At 65.5% G+C, this 17,516-nt stretch overlaps 1 protein-coding gene and 1 long non-coding RNA gene across 5 annotated transcripts in view; one reads left to right on the forward strand and one right to left on the reverse strand.

The window, feature by feature from the left end:
• NFIC (nuclear factor I C) overlaps nucleotides 1–17,516 on the forward strand; it is a 59,045-nt gene that overhangs the window by 9,852 nt on the left and 31,677 nt on the right. For all 4 annotated transcript variants that reach the window (XM_041764069.1, XM_041764068.1, XM_041764070.1 and 1 more), the window contains exon 2: nucleotides 5,930–6,461. In XM_041764069.1, coding sequence (XP_041620003.1) covers nucleotides 5,930–6,461 — 532 coding nt within the window. The remainder of the gene's footprint in view (nucleotides 1–5,929; nucleotides 6,462–17,516) is intronic.
• On the reverse strand, nucleotides 11,946–16,487 carry LOC121495958. The gene is made up of 3 exons (XR_005989077.1): nucleotides 16,112–16,487; nucleotides 14,550–14,679; nucleotides 11,946–14,352 (listed from the first exon to the last, which is right to left on the reverse strand). It is a non-coding gene; the product is annotated as an uncharacterized LOC121495958 (long non-coding RNA).

Genomic DNA, 17,516 nt, shown 5'->3' on the forward strand with positions numbered 1-17,516 from the left:
TTTCACCACCTCTCTCCCCCTCCCCCAGCTCTCTCCCCCTCCCCCACCTCTGTCTCTGTCTCTCTCCCCCTCCCCATCTCTCTCTTCCTGCACCTCTGTTCCTGTCTCTCTCCCCCCACCTTTGTCTCTCTCTCCCCCCACTTCTCTCTCCCCCTCCCCCATCTCTCTCCCCCTACCTCTGTCTCTCCTCCTCCCCCATCTTTGTGTCTCCCCCATCTCTCTCCCCCCACACCTCTATCTCTGTCTCTCTCTCCCCCCACTTCTCTCTCCCCACCTCTGTCTCTCCCCCTTCTCCACCTCTGTGTCTGCCCCATCTCTCTCTCCCCGCACCCCTGTCTCTGTCTCTCTCTCCCTCCCATCTCTGCCTCTCCCCCCACCTCTGTCTCTGTCTCTTTCTCTCAGCCTGAACCCTCCTCCCTCCATCCTCACATCACAGGGATGGGAACCGCTCAGCATGTCCGGGTCTTCCTGTCGCCCTCACACGTGGATGCACTGTTCACACCCCCCTGCACACACGTGTGCTGCCCACTTGCCCACTCGCCCAGGGGTGTGCACGCAGACGGACTGCTTGCTGATGGCACCGGTGAAGACGTAGCCCGGCCTGGCCGGCCCCACAGGTGCTCCGACGGGGGTCACCGAGGCGCAGGCCTGGGGCCCCCAGAGCCTATGCAGACCGTGCTCAGGAAGGAATTCTCGGCTTCGGGGCCACATGGCCCGTCTGTGTCCCCTTGTCCACACTGTGATGGTCAGCGGTTATCTCCAGCTGCGGATTCGGGAGGCGGGACCCCTGTGAGGTGCTCAGCTCAGGGCCTGGCATGCAGTAGGCGCTCACGGGTACCTGCCGCGTGAAGGGATGGACGGCCCGGCCGAGAGCGGCCACTCTGTGAGCCTCAGTTCCCGCCCGCATGAGACCCTGGGGGAGACTGTTCTGCCGTCCTCAGAGGCTTCACCCCCAACACAGTGCCTGGTATACAGTGGGTGCCAAATAAAGGTGGCTGTGATTCAGGCTGTTGTTATACTTCTCGGGGGCGCTTTGGACCCTGTCACAGTTGGCTCAGTGGGAGCCAGGCCCTGGGCTGGGTGACAGGGTCAGCTGGGACCCCGGAGGGTTCTGTCCAGGGTCATTCCTCCCCGCGCGGCCTTCTCCGGGGTCCTGCTGAGTCTGGCCAACCCCATGGGGGTGCTGGCATCCGCTGATGCGTGGGGCGTTTGGACGGGGTGACGTACGGATTGCTCCTGGGGGATCCGGGTGCTGGGGGCCCAGCTGGGGACGGGGATGATATATCCGTGTCCTGGAGGGGCCGCGGTCCGGGCACTGGGCAGGGCAAGGAGGCCCTGGGGAGGCAGACAGAGCCTACGGGGTGCAGGGTGGGCCTCTCTGGGGAGTCCCGGCAGTGGGGCTGAGGTGTCAGGAGGCCCGCGGTCACGGGGACGCGGGGTCGATCCCAGCGGGGCTCCTTCAGGCTTGGTGGCTTCCGTGCCCAGTGCCTCGGTCTCTCCCTGCGGAAAGCGGGTACGAGGTCGGCCCTGTGTTGTGGGGTTGATCGCTCGAGACACGCGCAGCCCGTGGCCCGGTGGCCCCGCTCCCGGCCTCCCTCCGCGCCTGGCCCAGCCCCCGCCGTGTCCCTGGCACAGAAGGCACAGAGAGGGAAGGCAGGAGATCCAGGGTTCAGCCTCCCCGGTCACTGGGGCAGGAAGTTTCCACCCCCACTACTCCGCGTGCCCAGATTCCTCCCAGAGGCCCCCAAGACCCCGCACAGACAGCCCCCGGCACCTCCCTGCCCTCCCCCACCCCCCTCCTCGTTCACTCTGTTTCAGCCACACCGACCTCTTCACTCTTCTCACAAACCTGCGCTATGGCGCTGCCTCCGGGCCTTGGCACATGCTGTCCTCACTCTCTGGAAAGCTCTTACCCTGGCCTGGCATTTTTTTAGATCTTTTTTTCAAATGTCCTCTCCCACGAAAGATCCCACCCCACCTCCACCGCCGCCGGGACCACTGTCAGCTAAGAAACAACCCCCTGGGCATTCCCCAAACGCCTTGAAATTTTTTCAGGGCACTTTGTTCAGACTGACATTTTATTTTTTTTTATTTATATTTTTTTTTAAAGAAAGAATTTTTTTTAATTTTTATTTATTTATGATAGTCACACACACAGAGAGAGAGAGAGAGGCAGAGACACAGGCAGAGGGAGAAGCAGGCTCCATGCACCGGGAGCCCGATGTGGGATTCGATCCCGGGTCTCCAGGATCACGCCCTGGGCCAAAGGCAGGCGCTAAACCGCTGTGCCACCCAGGGATCCCTAGACTGACATTTTATTACGCATCGTGCCGGCTTGTTTAACGTCCATCCTTGCCCCAGGTCAGGATCCACGCGGAGACTGAGCCCGGGTCACTGCTGGGTCCGTAGCACCATGCACGGGGCTGGCATACAGCAGGCACTCCATATATGTTTGTCAAACGATCACATGGATCTCGCCCTCATGACCTGGGGTCATGCCTACGCTGTGCTGCTCTGAGCGTGAGGGGAGGGATGATCCGAGGTTGGGGACACCCCCTCTGGTGCCAGGTGGACCCGGCTTTGACCAGGAGCTCTGCCCTTCGCCCCTTAACGCTGGCCTTAACGTAGAGGAAAAGACGTCGGAACCAGGGCTTTGCAGGATGCATAAGAGTTCGGGATCCGCATTTAGGTGGTTCAGGCAGTGCCCGGTAACGCTTGGCGAGCCGCTGAGTGACTGAAGGAGAGAGACTCCTTCCTGGAAATCTTGTGGTTGGTGGACGGGAACGTCGTGGCCCCAGCCAGCCACCAGCCAGGGCTTGGACCCAGGTGTCCACCTCCCAGCTGCTGACCTCCTGGGCCAGGAAATCCCAGCGGGCCGAGCGGAGTTTCTGGGAAAGGCCTGGCCTTGCTTGGCCTGCCTCCGACATTGCCTCCCTGGTTACCAGGAACAGACAACCCCACCCCCCCGCCCCGGGACACACCCGACAGCTGCAGGATCCCATCCCACCGGGTGTACAGGGTGAGAAACCGAGGCCCAAAGCAGAGCCTCGGTTTGTTCTGGGGCCAGATGGAAGGTGAAAATGGAGGCCCTTTGCCGCCCAGCCTCATCCCCTTGTAGAGTCTGCTTGGCAAACGCGTGCTTTGGCCCCCGGTCTCAGTCTCGGGGTCGGGGGTTGGGGGGTAGCAGTAGAGCTGGACTCAGAAGCCCAGCCTGTGTGGTCCAGGCGAGGTCTGTGGGAATCCCTAAGGAGAGCACGGAAGGCTGCCCGAAGGAGAAGGAACGTGGGGACAGGGCTTTGAGGGATGTGTAGGAGTTCGGGAGGAATCTCTGCCTCTGGCCCGCCTGGACTGCCTCCTTTGCCTGTCAAGCCGGGCGGGTTGGGCAGGGGGAGGTGCCTGGGAAAGATGCCTCGGATGTTGCAGGTCCCGTGGGACAAAGAGTAACAGGCCTGCCTCTCACCTGACCTGACCCCCCGGGGAGGACGAGGGAGGATAGGGCAGCAGGTCCGTGACCCAGTTACAGACTGTTTGTCTTCCTTCCTCCCGGACCAGCTGGGGTCACTGGTGACGTGGGCTCCCGCCCCTGTCCGCCTCCCTGGCACCTCTCTGGAGAGTGGGCCCCTCGGGGGTGTGTAGGGCCCCCAGAAAGGGGAGGCGCACGGGGATCCGTCAGCCTGCCCCACCGGCCCGCATTCCAGCTGCCCCTTCCCAGCTCCCTCTTATCGCTACCCCAGTAAGCGCCGGTTTGGGTGGCAGCCACGGCTCTATGTCAACACCACTGCTTGGCCTCCTGCCACCCTGGCCTCCCCTCTGCTGGGGGCAGCGACCTGGGCCTCTATCGATTCCCTACCCCTGGTCCTCCGGCCGGGCAGCCTGGGCTCTGGTCCCAGCTCTGCTGAGCGGCGGTGTGACCCTGGGTGAGTCACTCCCTGACTCTGGGGCCGTCAGGTGGGCCTCAGGCGCAGAAGCCCTGCCAATGACCATGACCACGACCATGAGCACGAGGGACAAGGAGCGGGACCGGGATGCACGCCTCGCCCCTCCCCCTGCCTCAGCGGGTCAGCCGGGGTGGGGGTGGGGAGTGGGCCTCCGAAGAGAGCCCTGAGGTCCAGCCCCTGCCGCAGCTGTTCTGGTGACTCACGCTTTGGGGGACATCGGAGTGGGGAGCGGGCTGGCATGAGCCGAGCCCCATCCGCCCCACCCGGGCGAGGGCGGGAGGCTATTTTCAGAGCCTCAGTAATAGGTGAAATCTGAGGTCATCTCCCTCCCCCCCCCAGCGCCCCACGGCCCGGCCAGGGGTGCACAGAGTAGGGAGGGCACATGCTGGGGGCTCCGGGGACAGTCCTGGCCTGGTGGTGGGCCCAAGCCGGGCCACGCGTCCAACCCGAAGGCAAACGGAGAGCCCCGAGCAGCCGCCTCCCCGGGACCCCAGGCTGTTCTGGGAAAGCGGCGGCGGCCTCCGCACGGGCCTTGGGGGCCTGGGCTGGGGTCCTCACGAGGCCCTGAGACCCTGGGGGACCCAGGGCGGGTGTCCGCTCCTCTCCGGGCCTCAGGTCCCCTCGCTCAATGGGTAGCTGCGGCCTGTGGAGGGGCTCACGTCCCTGGAAGCCCACGGCCCAGGCCACAGGCGGAGTCCGGGAGCCCCAGGGTTTCTCCTCTCTGCCTTCCTTTCTCCTGGACGCTGAGAAGCCAGGCCCCAGGGGTTCTGCAGACTCAGTTTCCCTTGATGAAACCTGGAGAGGGTGGGACCACCATCCCACCAGACAGAAGGGGTCAGGGGCCTCCCACGACCCAGCCAGCGCTGCTGTTGTTTTCACGGGGAACGGTCCATGCCCCCCATGAGTAGGGCGTCTCTTGGGGCCTCGGTTTCTTCATCCGTAAAACAGGTGTTGGTGTCTCCCAGCAACGCCGGTTAGGCAAGATGTGTGGGGGGTGTTGAAGTCACAGGTCTGGTCAGGCCTCGGTTTCTCCATCTGAATGGGTCTGTGGGGGGCAGGGTCATGGGGTGAACAGGCGCCCAGGGGCCCCTCTCTCCAGCTCTGGACCTCCGTGGCCCAGCTCCCCTTCTCTCGCTCTCTCAGCCCCTACGGTGGGTCCATGCAGGAGCCCTCCCTGCCCCTTCCGTCCCGGCTGCCCTAGTGTCGCCCCATGGACCTCTGCCGGTCTGTCTCTACGAATGACCCCTAGACCTCATTGTTTTGTTTTGTTTTTTAATTTAAGGGGCCAGTAGAGGCAGCCCTGGGGACCCACCCACCCCCAACCCCGAATCCAGTGTCAGCTTTCTTTGCTGATGGTGACACTATCTGAGCTTGGTTTCTGCTGCAGTCGTCGAGCACCTGCTCTATGCTTGGCCCTGCTCTGGACATTGGAGCTCAGACTGCAGTTCAGGAGTTTGCAGACAACAGGCCTGGGGCCCAGCGCCCACCACCACCTGTTTTTGTAAATAAAGTTTTATCGGCACTCAGCCATGCCCATGGCTTGCGCGTCACGTCTAGGGCTAACTGGGGGCCACCGTGCACAGTTGGGTAGCTGCAAGGGACTAGGATGCTCCCTGTCTCGTTCTTTAGGGCGCTTGCAGACTGGGGTTTGCAGACCCCCGTCCTGGTGGGCAGATAGTAGGTCCGTAACCTCCCCATTCTCCCGACCTCAGTTTTCCCCGACTGTACAGCGGGTCAGCTCCCATAGGACCTCTGGGGACCCTCCGCTTGCCCTGTCTGTGTGTTGGGGTTCAGGACGGTCCTCAGGCACTTCTGCTGGGTCCCCTCTGGCCTTGAGTTTTCCCCAGGAGGTGACCAGGTCAGCGGCGGCCCCCATGCGCCTGGCCCTCCCCGCGGGTCTTCCTGGAGCCCCCCTGCCTCAGTCTCCCGGGCGGGGTAGGGGGCCCACGGTCCCCCGGCGTCTCCTGACCTCTGGCCTCTCGTGCCCACAGGATGAGTTCCACCCGTTCATCGAGGCGCTGCTGCCTCACGTCCGCGCCTTCGCCTACACCTGGTTCAACCTGCAGGCGCGGAAGCGCAAATACTTCAAGAAGCATGAGAAGCGGATGTCGAAGGACGAGGAGCGCGCGGTGAAGGACGAGCTGCTGGGCGAGAAGGCCGAGGTGAAGCAGAAGTGGGCATCCCGGCTGCTGGCCAAGCTGCGCAAAGACATCCGGCCCGAGTGCCGCGAGGACTTCGTGCTGGCCATCACCGGCAAGAAGGCGCCGGGCTGCGTGCTCTCCAACCCCGACCAGAAGGGCAAGATGCGCCGCATCGACTGCCTGCGCCAGGCCGACAAGGTGTGGCGGCTGGACCTGGTCATGGTCATCCTCTTCAAGGGCATCCCGCTGGAGAGCACCGACGGCGAGCGCCTGGTCAAGGCGGCGCAGTGCGGCCACCCGGTGCTCTGCGTGCAGCCGCATCACATCGGCGTGGCGGTCAAGGAGCTCGACCTCTACCTGGCCTACTTCGTGCGCGAGCGAGGTGAGGCGGCGGCGGTGGGCGCCCAGGGGCGGGGGGCAGGTGTGTGCTGGCCCGTGGGGGAGGCCGCCCACTGGCGTCGTCCCCTGGGGAGGCCTGCGGACGGAGGGACAGCAGGTGCCGTGGGAGGTGGCGTGTCCAGGGCCACAGAGGGTGAGAGACAGGCCCATGAGATCTCGGGAGATGAGACCCTGTCCCAGAACGTCTAAGGGGCAGCATAAGGCCTTGTTGGGACAGTGGTGAGGACAGGACGGTGACCAACCGAGAGGCAGCCCTATGGCACCAGGGAAAGCTGACAGAGCGCCCGCGTTGCACGCTGTGGATGCTAGTTGATTGACTCTCAGACCTTCAGCAGAGGCCTGACAGGTCCCACGTTTGTGCTGAGGGGGAGGCTGCGTGCTGTGTGACTTTGGCTAGGTTTCCACCCTCCCTGGTCCCCTGTGTCCCCGGCTCTGGCTGTCCTAGAGGGTGTTTGCTGGCTGCCTGGTCAGGCGCCCCACCTGGGGACCAGCAGGGTCCGGGGGACGGGGAGCCCTGGCCGCTTCCTGGAGGGAGCGCTATGGCAGACGTGAGCTCTGCAGGGCGACTGTGGGGGCGGGGGGTGTCCCAGTGGGTCAGCAGCCTGGGCAAAGATGTGGAGGCCGGATGTCAGCAGGGCTGGTGGCCAAGGGCAGGGCCTGGCCGGGAGGGCGGTAGGATCTGTCTCCCTGCTGCCCCTGGCTGTGTGGCCAGCCTGGGCCTCAGTTTCCCCCATCTGTCATGTGGCGGCCACCTGAGTCTGAAGCTGGAGTAGGCCACAGGGGATTGGCTGGATCATGCATGTGGCGTGTGAACCCTGGCCTGCCACGTGGCAGGTGTCAGCTGGGAAGGTCTTCATGTGGACACAGTCAAGTGTGCTTGTGGAACCCAAGGGTCACGCGTGCCCCAGGTCCCCAGAAGCGCGGAGTCTAGTTCATACCTGGGTAGCTCAGGCTGCAAACCAGCCCCAGCGACCCCGCAGGAGCACAACACCACGGGAGCATGCGCCTGGGGTTGGGGAGGAGGTGGCACCACCAGAGACAGACGGAGGCGGCTGGGGGAGAGGCGGGGGCATGTAGCAGGGACAGATGGGGGGCCACTGCCCTTTGTGGGCTGTGTGACTTTGGACGCATCACTGCCCCGTGCCTGTCCCCTCTGGAAGGCGTGGAAACGACCGCGCTGCCCCAGCCAGGCCAGGCTGGAAGGATCAGACCAGCTTGCGGGGCTCCCAGTCCCTGGGGTGTGTGGGAGGGAGACGCAGGGCAGTTTCCCAGTCTCGACCTTGACTCCTTGACCTTGACCCCTCCTGCCCCGCCCCCACCCTCGGAGGCCCAGGATGCAGAGGGGTGGATGCCACCGGGGTGACCGCCTGTCCCCAGCGGGGGGCGGGGGTGGCCTTGGGGGCCGAGGGCGCATTGCCATGCGGGGCCAGGCCTCTCCCACCACATCCATCCTCTGAGCCGGGCCCTGCCCCCACCTCCTCCGCGCTGAGCTGATAAAATTTTGAAGCGAGTTTTCTGCCTGTGTCAGCACAATCTGCAGGCGCCTCCCCTCCCCCAGCCGCCCCCTCCCCCCTGGGCTCAGCAGGCAGGCCCGGCCTCCAGGCTTCCCCAGACACCTTCGTGTCCAGCCGCCCTGCCTTCCCCGCCAGGCCCAGGCCCATGGGCGATGGGCCTCGGGGCTGGGGCAGCTCAGAGCGGTCTGGCCGTGCTCCCAGCGCCCCTCATGCCCTGCTCCAGCTGCCCCCCCCCCCAGCCGCAGCTGCAGCCCCCGGGAGTGAGGCTAAGGCTCCGTCCAAGGCCGGCTCAGCGCTTGCCTGCTGGGCCACCCCAGACAAGTCACCTAACCTCTCTGTGCCTCCTTTCCTTGTCCTTAAGGCGGGAAGCTCAGGATAGCTACCTGGTTGGGTCCTCGTGGTGAGTGCTCCGCAGACAGCCCCTACAGGGGGGCGTGGGGGGGCCGGCTGGCGGGGAGGGCTCCGCGGGCCGCTGTTCTTACCACCCCCCCACTCCATACCTTCCTCATCGTGCTTAGTTACCATTTACCAATTCCACGCCTTTGCCTTGCTGCGCCCCCGGGAGCACACGGAAAGCTCCTGCGCATGCTTCAGCACCCCAGCTCCTAAGTCCCCTTTCTCTCTGCCGGGCATTTTTCCTGAGCGCCTAGCAGTTCTTTCCGGTTCTCTCAGCGGCCCTACAAGGGCGGGGTCACTGTCGTACTCCTCCCGCCGCAGATGAGGAAACAGGCCCAGTGCAGGGCCCTGGCTGCCCAAGGCCCCACTGCCGGGGAGGGTGGGGGGCAGAGGGGGATGTGGGTGCAGGCAGCTGCTGTGGAGGACGGCCCCCAGCCCTCCGCCCCGGATGGTGGGAGAGGATGGAGGTAAATCGTGCGCTCCAAAGCCGCTACCCGGGCAGCGTGTTTGGCACGTCGGGGTTGGGGCCAGGTTCTAGGCTCCCGAGGCCCCGGGGCCACCCTCCAGGACCCCCCAACCTCGTTCCAGGCCCAGTGAAGTCTCTGTTCTTGGTGAGGCAGGTGTCGGTACGACAGCGGAGAGAGCTGGCCGCCTCCTGACCACAGCACGGTGCCCCCTTCACCCAGCCCTGCCAGGAGCCATGGACTGGATGGGGAGGCAGGGGACAGGCCTCTGGGAGTGGGTGCAGGTGGATGTTGGGGTGGGGCCCCCCTGCAGCTGCAAGGGCACCACCTCCGACCTGGCAGCCCCAGCCCGTGCGTCTCTGCTGGACAGGGGTGCCCCCGCCCTCCATCCTCAGGTTTATTTGAGTGGGGGAGGGGGGGTGAGCTCTGAGAAGGTGCCCTCACCACTGCGGCTGCACTGCGGCCCGGTCAGAGCCGGGGGTGCCTCCTGGGACTAAATCTGGTGCTTCTGGGCATCCCTCTGGGACCAGAGGGCCCTGATTCCAGGGGCAGCACTCAGTGTTGCCCTGGGGGCCACCTAGGGCACAGCTGGGGGGACCGTGAGGAGGGGGCAACACGAGCTCTACTTTGGGGCTATGGGGGGGCTGTCTGCTGAACGGCTGTGTTGGGTGGGGTGCAACTGAGGGGGGGACCCGGAAACCGCCAGGTCACAGTTCAGTGAATAAGAACAAGGGCAGGAAAAGAAAGCAGGGGCAGGGGCAGGGTGTGGGGCACTCCAGACCCAGGAGTTGGCGGGGGGGGGGGGGGGGCGCCCAGGGATGTGCCTGAAGGAAGTTTGGGAGCCACAGAGGGATTTGTGTGAGTGCACGGCTGGGGCGGGGGGGGGGGGTCACAGCCAGTGCAAAGGCCCAGAGGCCAGCGCCCCGGAGCCTGAGGAGCAGGGCAGGAAGGCCCCGGGGACCGTGGCGGGGAGGCCAGGCCCACTGCGCCGCGTGGCTTCCGGGGAGGCCTGAGCGGGGAGCCCGCCACTCCTCCACCTGCCCGGCACTTGGGAGGGAGCCTGCAGGAACCGGGGCCCAGAGAGGGAAGCCGCTGGCCCAGCCCTGAAGCCGGCCAGGCCTCCCCGCCCCCTCTGGCGGCCCGAGAAACCCGAGGCGCGGGCGGGCGCCGTGCCAGGGCCGGGCGGGGGAGGGGTGCCAGGCCCGCCCGCCCCGGCAGCTGCCAGCCCGCCCCGAGCCGCCAGCCCAGATGGTGCCCATCTGCTGACGCTGCCGCGGGCCGGCCTCCCGTTCCCGCCTTGTGCGGTGCCAACCTCCCGGGGTGGCGCTGCGGGCCAGGGCCGGGCTTGGGAGGCTTGCAGCTGCTGGAGGGGCTCCCGGGGCGCCCCCGGAGGGTCCCCACTCCCCCACGGGAGCGGGAAGCGACGGGTATTAGTAACGGCGAACACGTGTCATGTGGGCCCAACACCGGGTGCCTGCTCCTGGGCTCACCCCATGTTCTCGCTCGTGGACCCCTCTCCACCACCCCGAAATGGGGGGACTGCTACCTTTTCCCCGGGCTCGGGTAAGGAAAGGGCACAGAGAGCGCCAGCCGCCGGCCCAGGGCCACACAGCCCCGGAGAGGCGGAGCAGAGTTAGAAGCCGCAGGATCCTGAGTCCTCCGAAGCCGGAAAAGGCTGAAAACTGGAAAGCACTTTGGAGGTTATCCCCTCCCGGTTTGTGCAGCCGATAAAAAGAGGAGGCGCTGGGTACAGGGTGAATAAATGAACGAGTAGCGGTGAGCCGCGTTGAAGAGCCCAGTGTGACCAAGCCTGGGGGCCAGGGTCACCATAAAGCACACCCTGGGATCGGGTGCAGGAGAAGGGGCCTCAGTGTGGAGCAAGGGGGCCCGGGTCAGCTGTGTGACCGAGGGCAGAGCCCTGCCCTCTCTGGTCTGCGGGGGAAGCGGGCAGAGCTGAGGGCAGGAAGGTAGGGGCTTGTGGGGCACAGAGAGGAGCAAGTGGGCTCATGACTGAGGGTCCCCCTGCCTCCAACCCCATTAATCTCCATCCCAGCACTGGGCCCTTGGGAGACGAGGGGTGGGCAGGAGGGTGTGAGGTCACCCGTTTATCTGCGTGACGGACAGAGTGTGCCCGGGAGATGCATTCCCCTGTGAAGCCTTGGTTTTCCCATCTGTAAATGGGGAGCGTGAGAACTGTGTCCACCGCACTGAGGACCGGAGTCAGCGATCCCCAGAACGCATACAGGAAGCGCTAAATAAATACCCAGTCCCTTCCTGGATGCTCTCCCCAGCCGGAGGCGACAGTGGGAGGGCGCCTCAGTGGCACTCTGAGACCTCGGGCCTTCTTCCCGCCCAGTGAACCCACAGGGACACCTGTGACCCGGGACGGGCTCGTCCACTGGCAGCCGGCCGGCCGCCCTCTCCAGGTGTCTGGGCGGCGGAGGGGTGAGGGGCTGCTGGCGGCCGGAGCGCCCCCAGGGCCGGGCAGCCAGGTGTACGCCGTCTGTCTGTGCAGGAAGGTGGCTGCACGGCTGTGAGGCCCAGACGCCAGCTGACGGTGTATTTATAGCCATGGCAGGCCTCCAGGCTCACGGTCAGCGGCAAAGACAGCGACAGGTGAGGGTTGTGCTCACGGAGCAGAGGCCAGGAGCGGGGGGCGGGGGCGCTGGCCGTGTTTTGGGGAGAGTTGGGGCACATTCTGTGGCCAGACCACCCTGGCTCAAATCTCACGGCTCCTGAGATTCGTGGCCTTTGGTAAGTGACGTCACTGCCTGCATCTCGGTTTCCTTCCGTCTCACGTGGGCAGGGTGAGAACACCTGTGCGCACCTCGCCGCGCCCCTCTGGTTGAAAGTAGGGAACACGTGGGGAGTGTAGAATGCGGGGTACAGGGTAAGCCAGCACTCGAAAGCCATTTGTCATCCCAGGAAGGAAGGGGCCCTGCCACCTGCCCCACGTGGACAGACCCCGAGGACACCGGGCTCAGGGAGGGGACCCAGACCCAGAAGGACGCCTCCCGCAGGACCCCACTCCCAGGAGGTCCCCAGAGGAGGCCCGTGCACAGAGACAGAGGAGGTGGTGGGAGCCAGGGGTGGGGGGGGCAGGGGGTAAGTGCTTCCTGGGGACGGGGTCTCCGTGTGGGGAGATGGAAGGTTCTGGAGACTGTGGTCGGGGAGGGTGCGCGGCGGGGTGAGGGTGCTCGGTGCCCTGAGCTGCAGGGGGTTACGGCGGTGAATCTACGTCGTATGTATCTTGCTCCCACTGATGCGATTGTTGCCGTCCGCCTTGATCGTACCGTGTTCTGTAGGTATCGGTGCCCGTGAATAATTCGTAGAGATATCGGCTCTGGGGACGCAGTGAGAGAGCGTCACCCTCAAGGCGCTGGGGGCTCCGGTCGGCTCTGCCCTCTGGCCCGCTGGGCGCTCTTGGGCAGCGCAGCGCCCATCTCTGTGCTGCTGTGTCTGCAGGACGAGCAGAGGGCGCGGCCAGCGAGTCCGCCAGTAGGTGCTGCGCTGCGGCCCTCCGCACCCCTGCGGCCGTGATGCCAGCATGGCAGGGGTGCGGGGGCTCCGGGGGCCGCCCCAGGGTGAGGGAGGGCAGGGCAGGGCCGGGCCGGGCTCTCCCAGGAGCCGGCAGGAGGGGAGGCGGCCTGCTGCACCTGTGGCGGCCACCCCGGCGTGTGGGGGGGCTGCACTTGCCACCTTGGCCCTCTGCCCAGGGAGCCGAGGGGACGCCGAGGGCAGCTAGGGACATCTCTGGCACCCCCCGCCCCCCTGCCAGCTGCCAGGCCAGCCCCTCTTCCTCCAGCTGGGTGTGGGCAGGAAGTCACAGATGGTCAGATGTGGCGAAGGGTGAGGGAGGGGGCACACGGGGACACTGCACGTCTGGTCCAGACGGGGAGACCGAGGCCCAGGGAGGGGTGGGGCGTTGTCCCGGGCCGCCCCGGGAGGGCCCTGCCTCTGGTCCCTTCTGCACCATCTTGGCCTCCGGGCCGGCTTGCAGGGGTGTTGGGAGGCGCAGGTGGACGGGACCCTGGCGCCTCAGGGAAGATGACACGCCTGTGGTGGGCAGGCTCCAAGCCTGGGGCGGGGAGTGGGGGATGATTCTAGAGCGCTGAAGCTGAGGAGGCTCCCAAATCCTGCAGGAGGCCGGTTCTGGATCTCCCCAGGCCTGAGTTCGGGAACCCTCACCGTCCTCACCGTCCACGCGGCTCTGCAGTTCTCCCAGGCGGGGGGCGCCGGGGTGGCTCCGAGGCTACGGCCTCTGATGCTCCATCACAGCCCAGGGTCCTGAGTTCAAGCCCCACGATGGGCTCCGCGTGGGTCTCCCCGGCGGGCTTGGGTGCGATACCCGGCGAGCCACATAGACAGTTGAACGTTGCCGTCTTTCAGGTGTCCGCACTCTGAAGCGCGTACGTACGTACCCAGGGGAAGTTGGGTTAATTAACAACGTGGTGCTTCACCCGGGACATCCGCAGTCTCGTCCTTTTGACGCGTCGTCGGCCTGAACGGGTTATTGGGATGTTTTACATTACTTTATTTGTTCTCAGTCTCTGACGTCAGTGTGTATTTTACACTCACACCCCCCCCCCGATTCTGAGCAGCCACGTTGCGGGGCGCAGAGCCACACGGGGACCCGGGCAGCTCCGCGCTGGAGCATGTGAAGTCCAGGTGATTTCAAGGCCCGTCTCAGGTCGGCCCCCGGCTGGATCACAGAGAACGTGAGGAGGGCGTCCTAGAATTCCCCACTTGGCTTCTTGGAAATCCAGGGAGTAGGTTCTAGAAGGCCTCACCTTGGCGCTTTTGAATGTAGAAAGGCAGGTCTCTCCCCTTTGGCACCGCTGACCTCGGGGCTCGGCCAATGTCTGGTTGGCATCCAGGGCGCTGAGGAGGGCTGAGCAGCATCCCCGGCCTGCACCCCCCTGGGATGCAGGAGCACCCCAATTGTGCGGCCACAGATGTGCCCAGACATGGCCCTAGTGTCCCCTGAGGGCAGAAGCCCCATGCTGAGCCCCCCTGAGCCCCCCGGGGAGACTGCGTTCTGACCCCTCGGGCATCTACCCTGGTGTCTACTGTGACCCCCACCCACTTAACTGTGACCACCAGAAATGTCTCCAGACCTCGACAGGTGTCCCCGGGGACGGAGTCACCCCGGCTGAGAGCCGCTGTGCTCGGGGCAGCCTTAGAATTCTTTGAGGTTGGCCGATTTAAGGATCCAGGTAACGGCTCTAGGGCCTTACTCTGGAACCTGGATGGGCAAGCCGGTCCCTCGATCTAGAATTCCTCGAGGGTACTCTGGACCACCCGGGAGTCGAACCAAGAATTTCCCCAGCTGGGTCGCCGAGGGTCTCGACGCAGCGTCCAGGATGCTTTACGAAAACGTGTCACCCTGGGTTTTTGCTCCACTGAGGGCCGAGCTCCAGGGACCCGCGGGTTGGGTTCCAGAACATGCAGGTCCTCGCCTTCTTCGAGGAGGGTTTCTTTTCAGCAGCTGGGGACAGATCTGACATATCCCACACAGGTTCTCAGGAGGCAGGGGCTGCCTTCTTGGGGGTGGGGGGCGGGCAGCTGGCTGGACTGGGACCCCAGTTTTGGCGTGAGATGTCTGGGGGCATTTCATGGGGGTTACATGACTGCAAGAACCTGCAACCCGGTAGTCCTGGGAACAAGAATCGAGACTTTGTTGGATCTGACGCTTACTGGATGTGGGGACGCAGAACCCCAGGGGTGGGGGGCGGTTCCAGAGGCTGCTGTGGGGCCCAGGGACACCAGGAGGGGTGTTTAGTAGGTCCTCAGTTGAAGGCAGTGGCTTTCCTGGAGACTCTGACACCTGGAGGGAGGCAGAGTGCACACGAGTTTGTCTGGGCGTTGGCGTGCATGTACGGGGGGGGGGGGGGGGGGGCGCTTGCAGGCATCCCGGGGACGCCCCCAGCTGGACCCTCAGTAGATGTCAGGTCCTATTAGCACCATTTCATTTTATCCTCATGTCAGCGAGGTAGAGATGGGCGTGACCTGCATGTCAGAGTCGAGGAAATGGAGGCCCCGAGAGGAGAAGCCACTGGCCCGAGGCCAGGTAGCTAAGAGGCAGCGTCAGGACTGGAACCCAGGCCCACAGGGGTCCCCTGGGAAGGGGCAGTTGGAGATGTGTCAGGGACCTCCCCAGAGTGGCCCAGGACCACCATCCCACCTCCTTGGGCCTACAGGACGTCGGTGCTAGCCGGTTGGCACCAGGTTTGGCTGGATCAAGGGGCCTCTTGGGGGGCTGCACCCCAGCTGGGGGTTGGGCCAGCCTCACACTCTCAGTTCAGGGGACCCAGGGGAGCAGGAGGTGCTGCCGAGAGGCCGGGCGTGTCTCTCCGTGTCTCTCTGTCCGTCTCTGTGTCTCTGCCTCCCTCCCAGCGCCTGTCTCTGCCTCTGCTCGCCCCTCACCGTCCCTGCCTTTGCCAGCCTCCTCCCTGCCTCCCACCCAGACCAGCCTGTGGGCTGCCCGGAGGTGGCAGCGGCAGCTGAATGGGCCCCTTGTTCCCGACCACACCCGCCCCTTGGGGTAACCCCGGGACAAGCCCTGGCCGCCTGCTGCCTTAAAGGGCCAGTGCCCACAGAGAAGGGGAAGGAGGGGGCCGCCTCCCCTCCCGAGCCACACCCCTGCCAAAGATGGGGAACGGATGGGGGTGGGGGGCTGCCATCCCCAGACACCCCCAAGCTCCCCGGGGGGCAGACGAAGGGTCCGGGGCTGGGGAGACCCGCTGGGGACGGAGACGGTGCACGCGGGGTAGGGCTTGGATTGGGCCTTGGACAAATCCGGGCTCTCCGTGCCTCGGTTGGTTTCCCGGTCTGTCTCTCGGGTCCCTAGTCCACCCCGGGGCTCGTTGTCGGGACAGTATCTGGGCCAGAGGCCGGTATACAGTCGGCACTCTTCCCGGCTGGGGGGAGGGGGTCACCCTCACGCATTCCCCTCTGTCCCTGCGGCTTCAGGGTGGCACAGGGCAGTGGCCACGCGAGCCGCCCAGGGGCAAGCGGGTTGATAGAATTAAAAGGCTCTTCGAGCAGGCCCCGCGGAGTTGAGTGCTGCTGCATTTATTGAGCGCCAGCTGTACACTAGGCGCGGGGAGAAAGCTGCTGCCGCAGCCCGCTGTGCGGAGGGGTGGGGACGTTGGGGCTCCGCTGAGGCTCCGCTGAGGCCGCACCGTCCACGTCTGTGCTGCGCTCGGGGCTGGGCCGCGCTGGGCTGCTCGCTCGCCCTCTCTGGGGCTCAGTCTCACCTTCGGAGCAATGGGAGCGGCCCGTCCACCCGCGGACCAGAAGCCCGCCGCCTCCCTGCCGAGGATGCCCTGTGCACGCCCCCCGCCGGAGCCGACCCCGAGGCCCGAGGCCGGGGCTGCACCCGGAGGCCACTCTGGGTGGCCCAGCGCTCCTGCGCCCCAGGCCGGCCCCGCAGACGGCCCGGGACAGGTTGCTGCCGGATGGACAAGCCTGTTCCCTGCTTCCTTATGTAACCAGGTTATGCAAGGGCGGCTGGGCTGCTTACATAAGGAGAGGCCGGGCCAGCGCCCAGCTGGGGAGGGGGAAGCTCTTAAAGGGGCCGGCGGCCCCCCGGGTCCTCCCCCCGCCCCCCCGCCCCCACCCACACCGGGGAACTGGATCCACGGGCCGATTCTGTGCGGGTCAGTGCCTCCTCGGTGTCGTTACTATTACTGTCGTTGACGTTGTTGACGATCAACTGTGTTGTTGGCCGCAGGTCAGCCGCTGGGGTGCAGCGATCCCTGGCTTGGGCCTGCTCGGCTTCTGACCCTAGCCTCAGTTTCCCCACCTGTAAAATATGCTCGCCCCGTGGGGTTGCCGGGTGGTGGTGGGGGGAAGTGTGTGAGCACCGGCGAGTGGTCTGGGGCGGCGTAGAGCGCACCCACCCAGCACCCACCCAGCTAGAACCATGGTGTAGTCAGTGGATGACTCAGGAATAGAGATGGGGGCTACGGGGGAGCACTGTTTGAGCTAGGACCTGAGGGTTGAGGAGTCGGCTGTGCAAACGAATGGCAGGAGAGCATTGCAGGTGGGAGGAACAGCCTGTGCAAAGGCCCTGGGGCAGCCCTGGGCCTGGCGGTTTAGAGGAGCAGCAGGGAGGCTCGTGCAGCTGGAGTGGAGTGGGTGAAGGCGAGAGAGGGAGGAGGGGACGGGGCAGGTGTGCAGGGCCTTGGGGGCCCTACTGGAAGCACTTGGGCCTTGACCCTGGGGAGATGGGGGCCCTGGAGGGCTCACAGGCGCCCTCTGGCCACCGTGCGGAGCACAGACGCCGGCAGGAAGGGGGCTGGAGGGAATCAATGGGCCCAGGCCACCATGAGGGTTCAGGAGAGGGACGGGGGACCCTCTCCCAGTCGGTTCCCTTGTCGGTGTGGAGCCTGCAGGCTGACCGCCCGGATTGTGTGCCCCTCCTGACACTGGCCTCCTGTGTCCCCACCCCCCTGCCGCAGGGCACCTGCCTGGGCATAGATAGGCAGGGGAGGGGTGCTGAAGTCAGGGCAGGGCGCCCCAGACCTGCCCAGAGACACCCTCTGGGAATGGGGCGCTGCTGTCAGGCTAGCTGGGTGCAACCCGGGAGGCCCTGAGGCCTGGGGGGTCCCCGCGGGCTGCTGCACGGCAGCGTCTTGCCCACTTTATCCCCGATCTCAC

Source organism: Vulpes lagopus, chromosome 7 (assembly GCF_018345385.1).
Source record: "Vulpes lagopus strain Blue_001 chromosome 7, ASM1834538v1, whole genome shotgun sequence".
NCBI lineage: Eukaryota > Metazoa > Chordata > Mammalia > Carnivora > Canidae > Vulpes > Vulpes lagopus.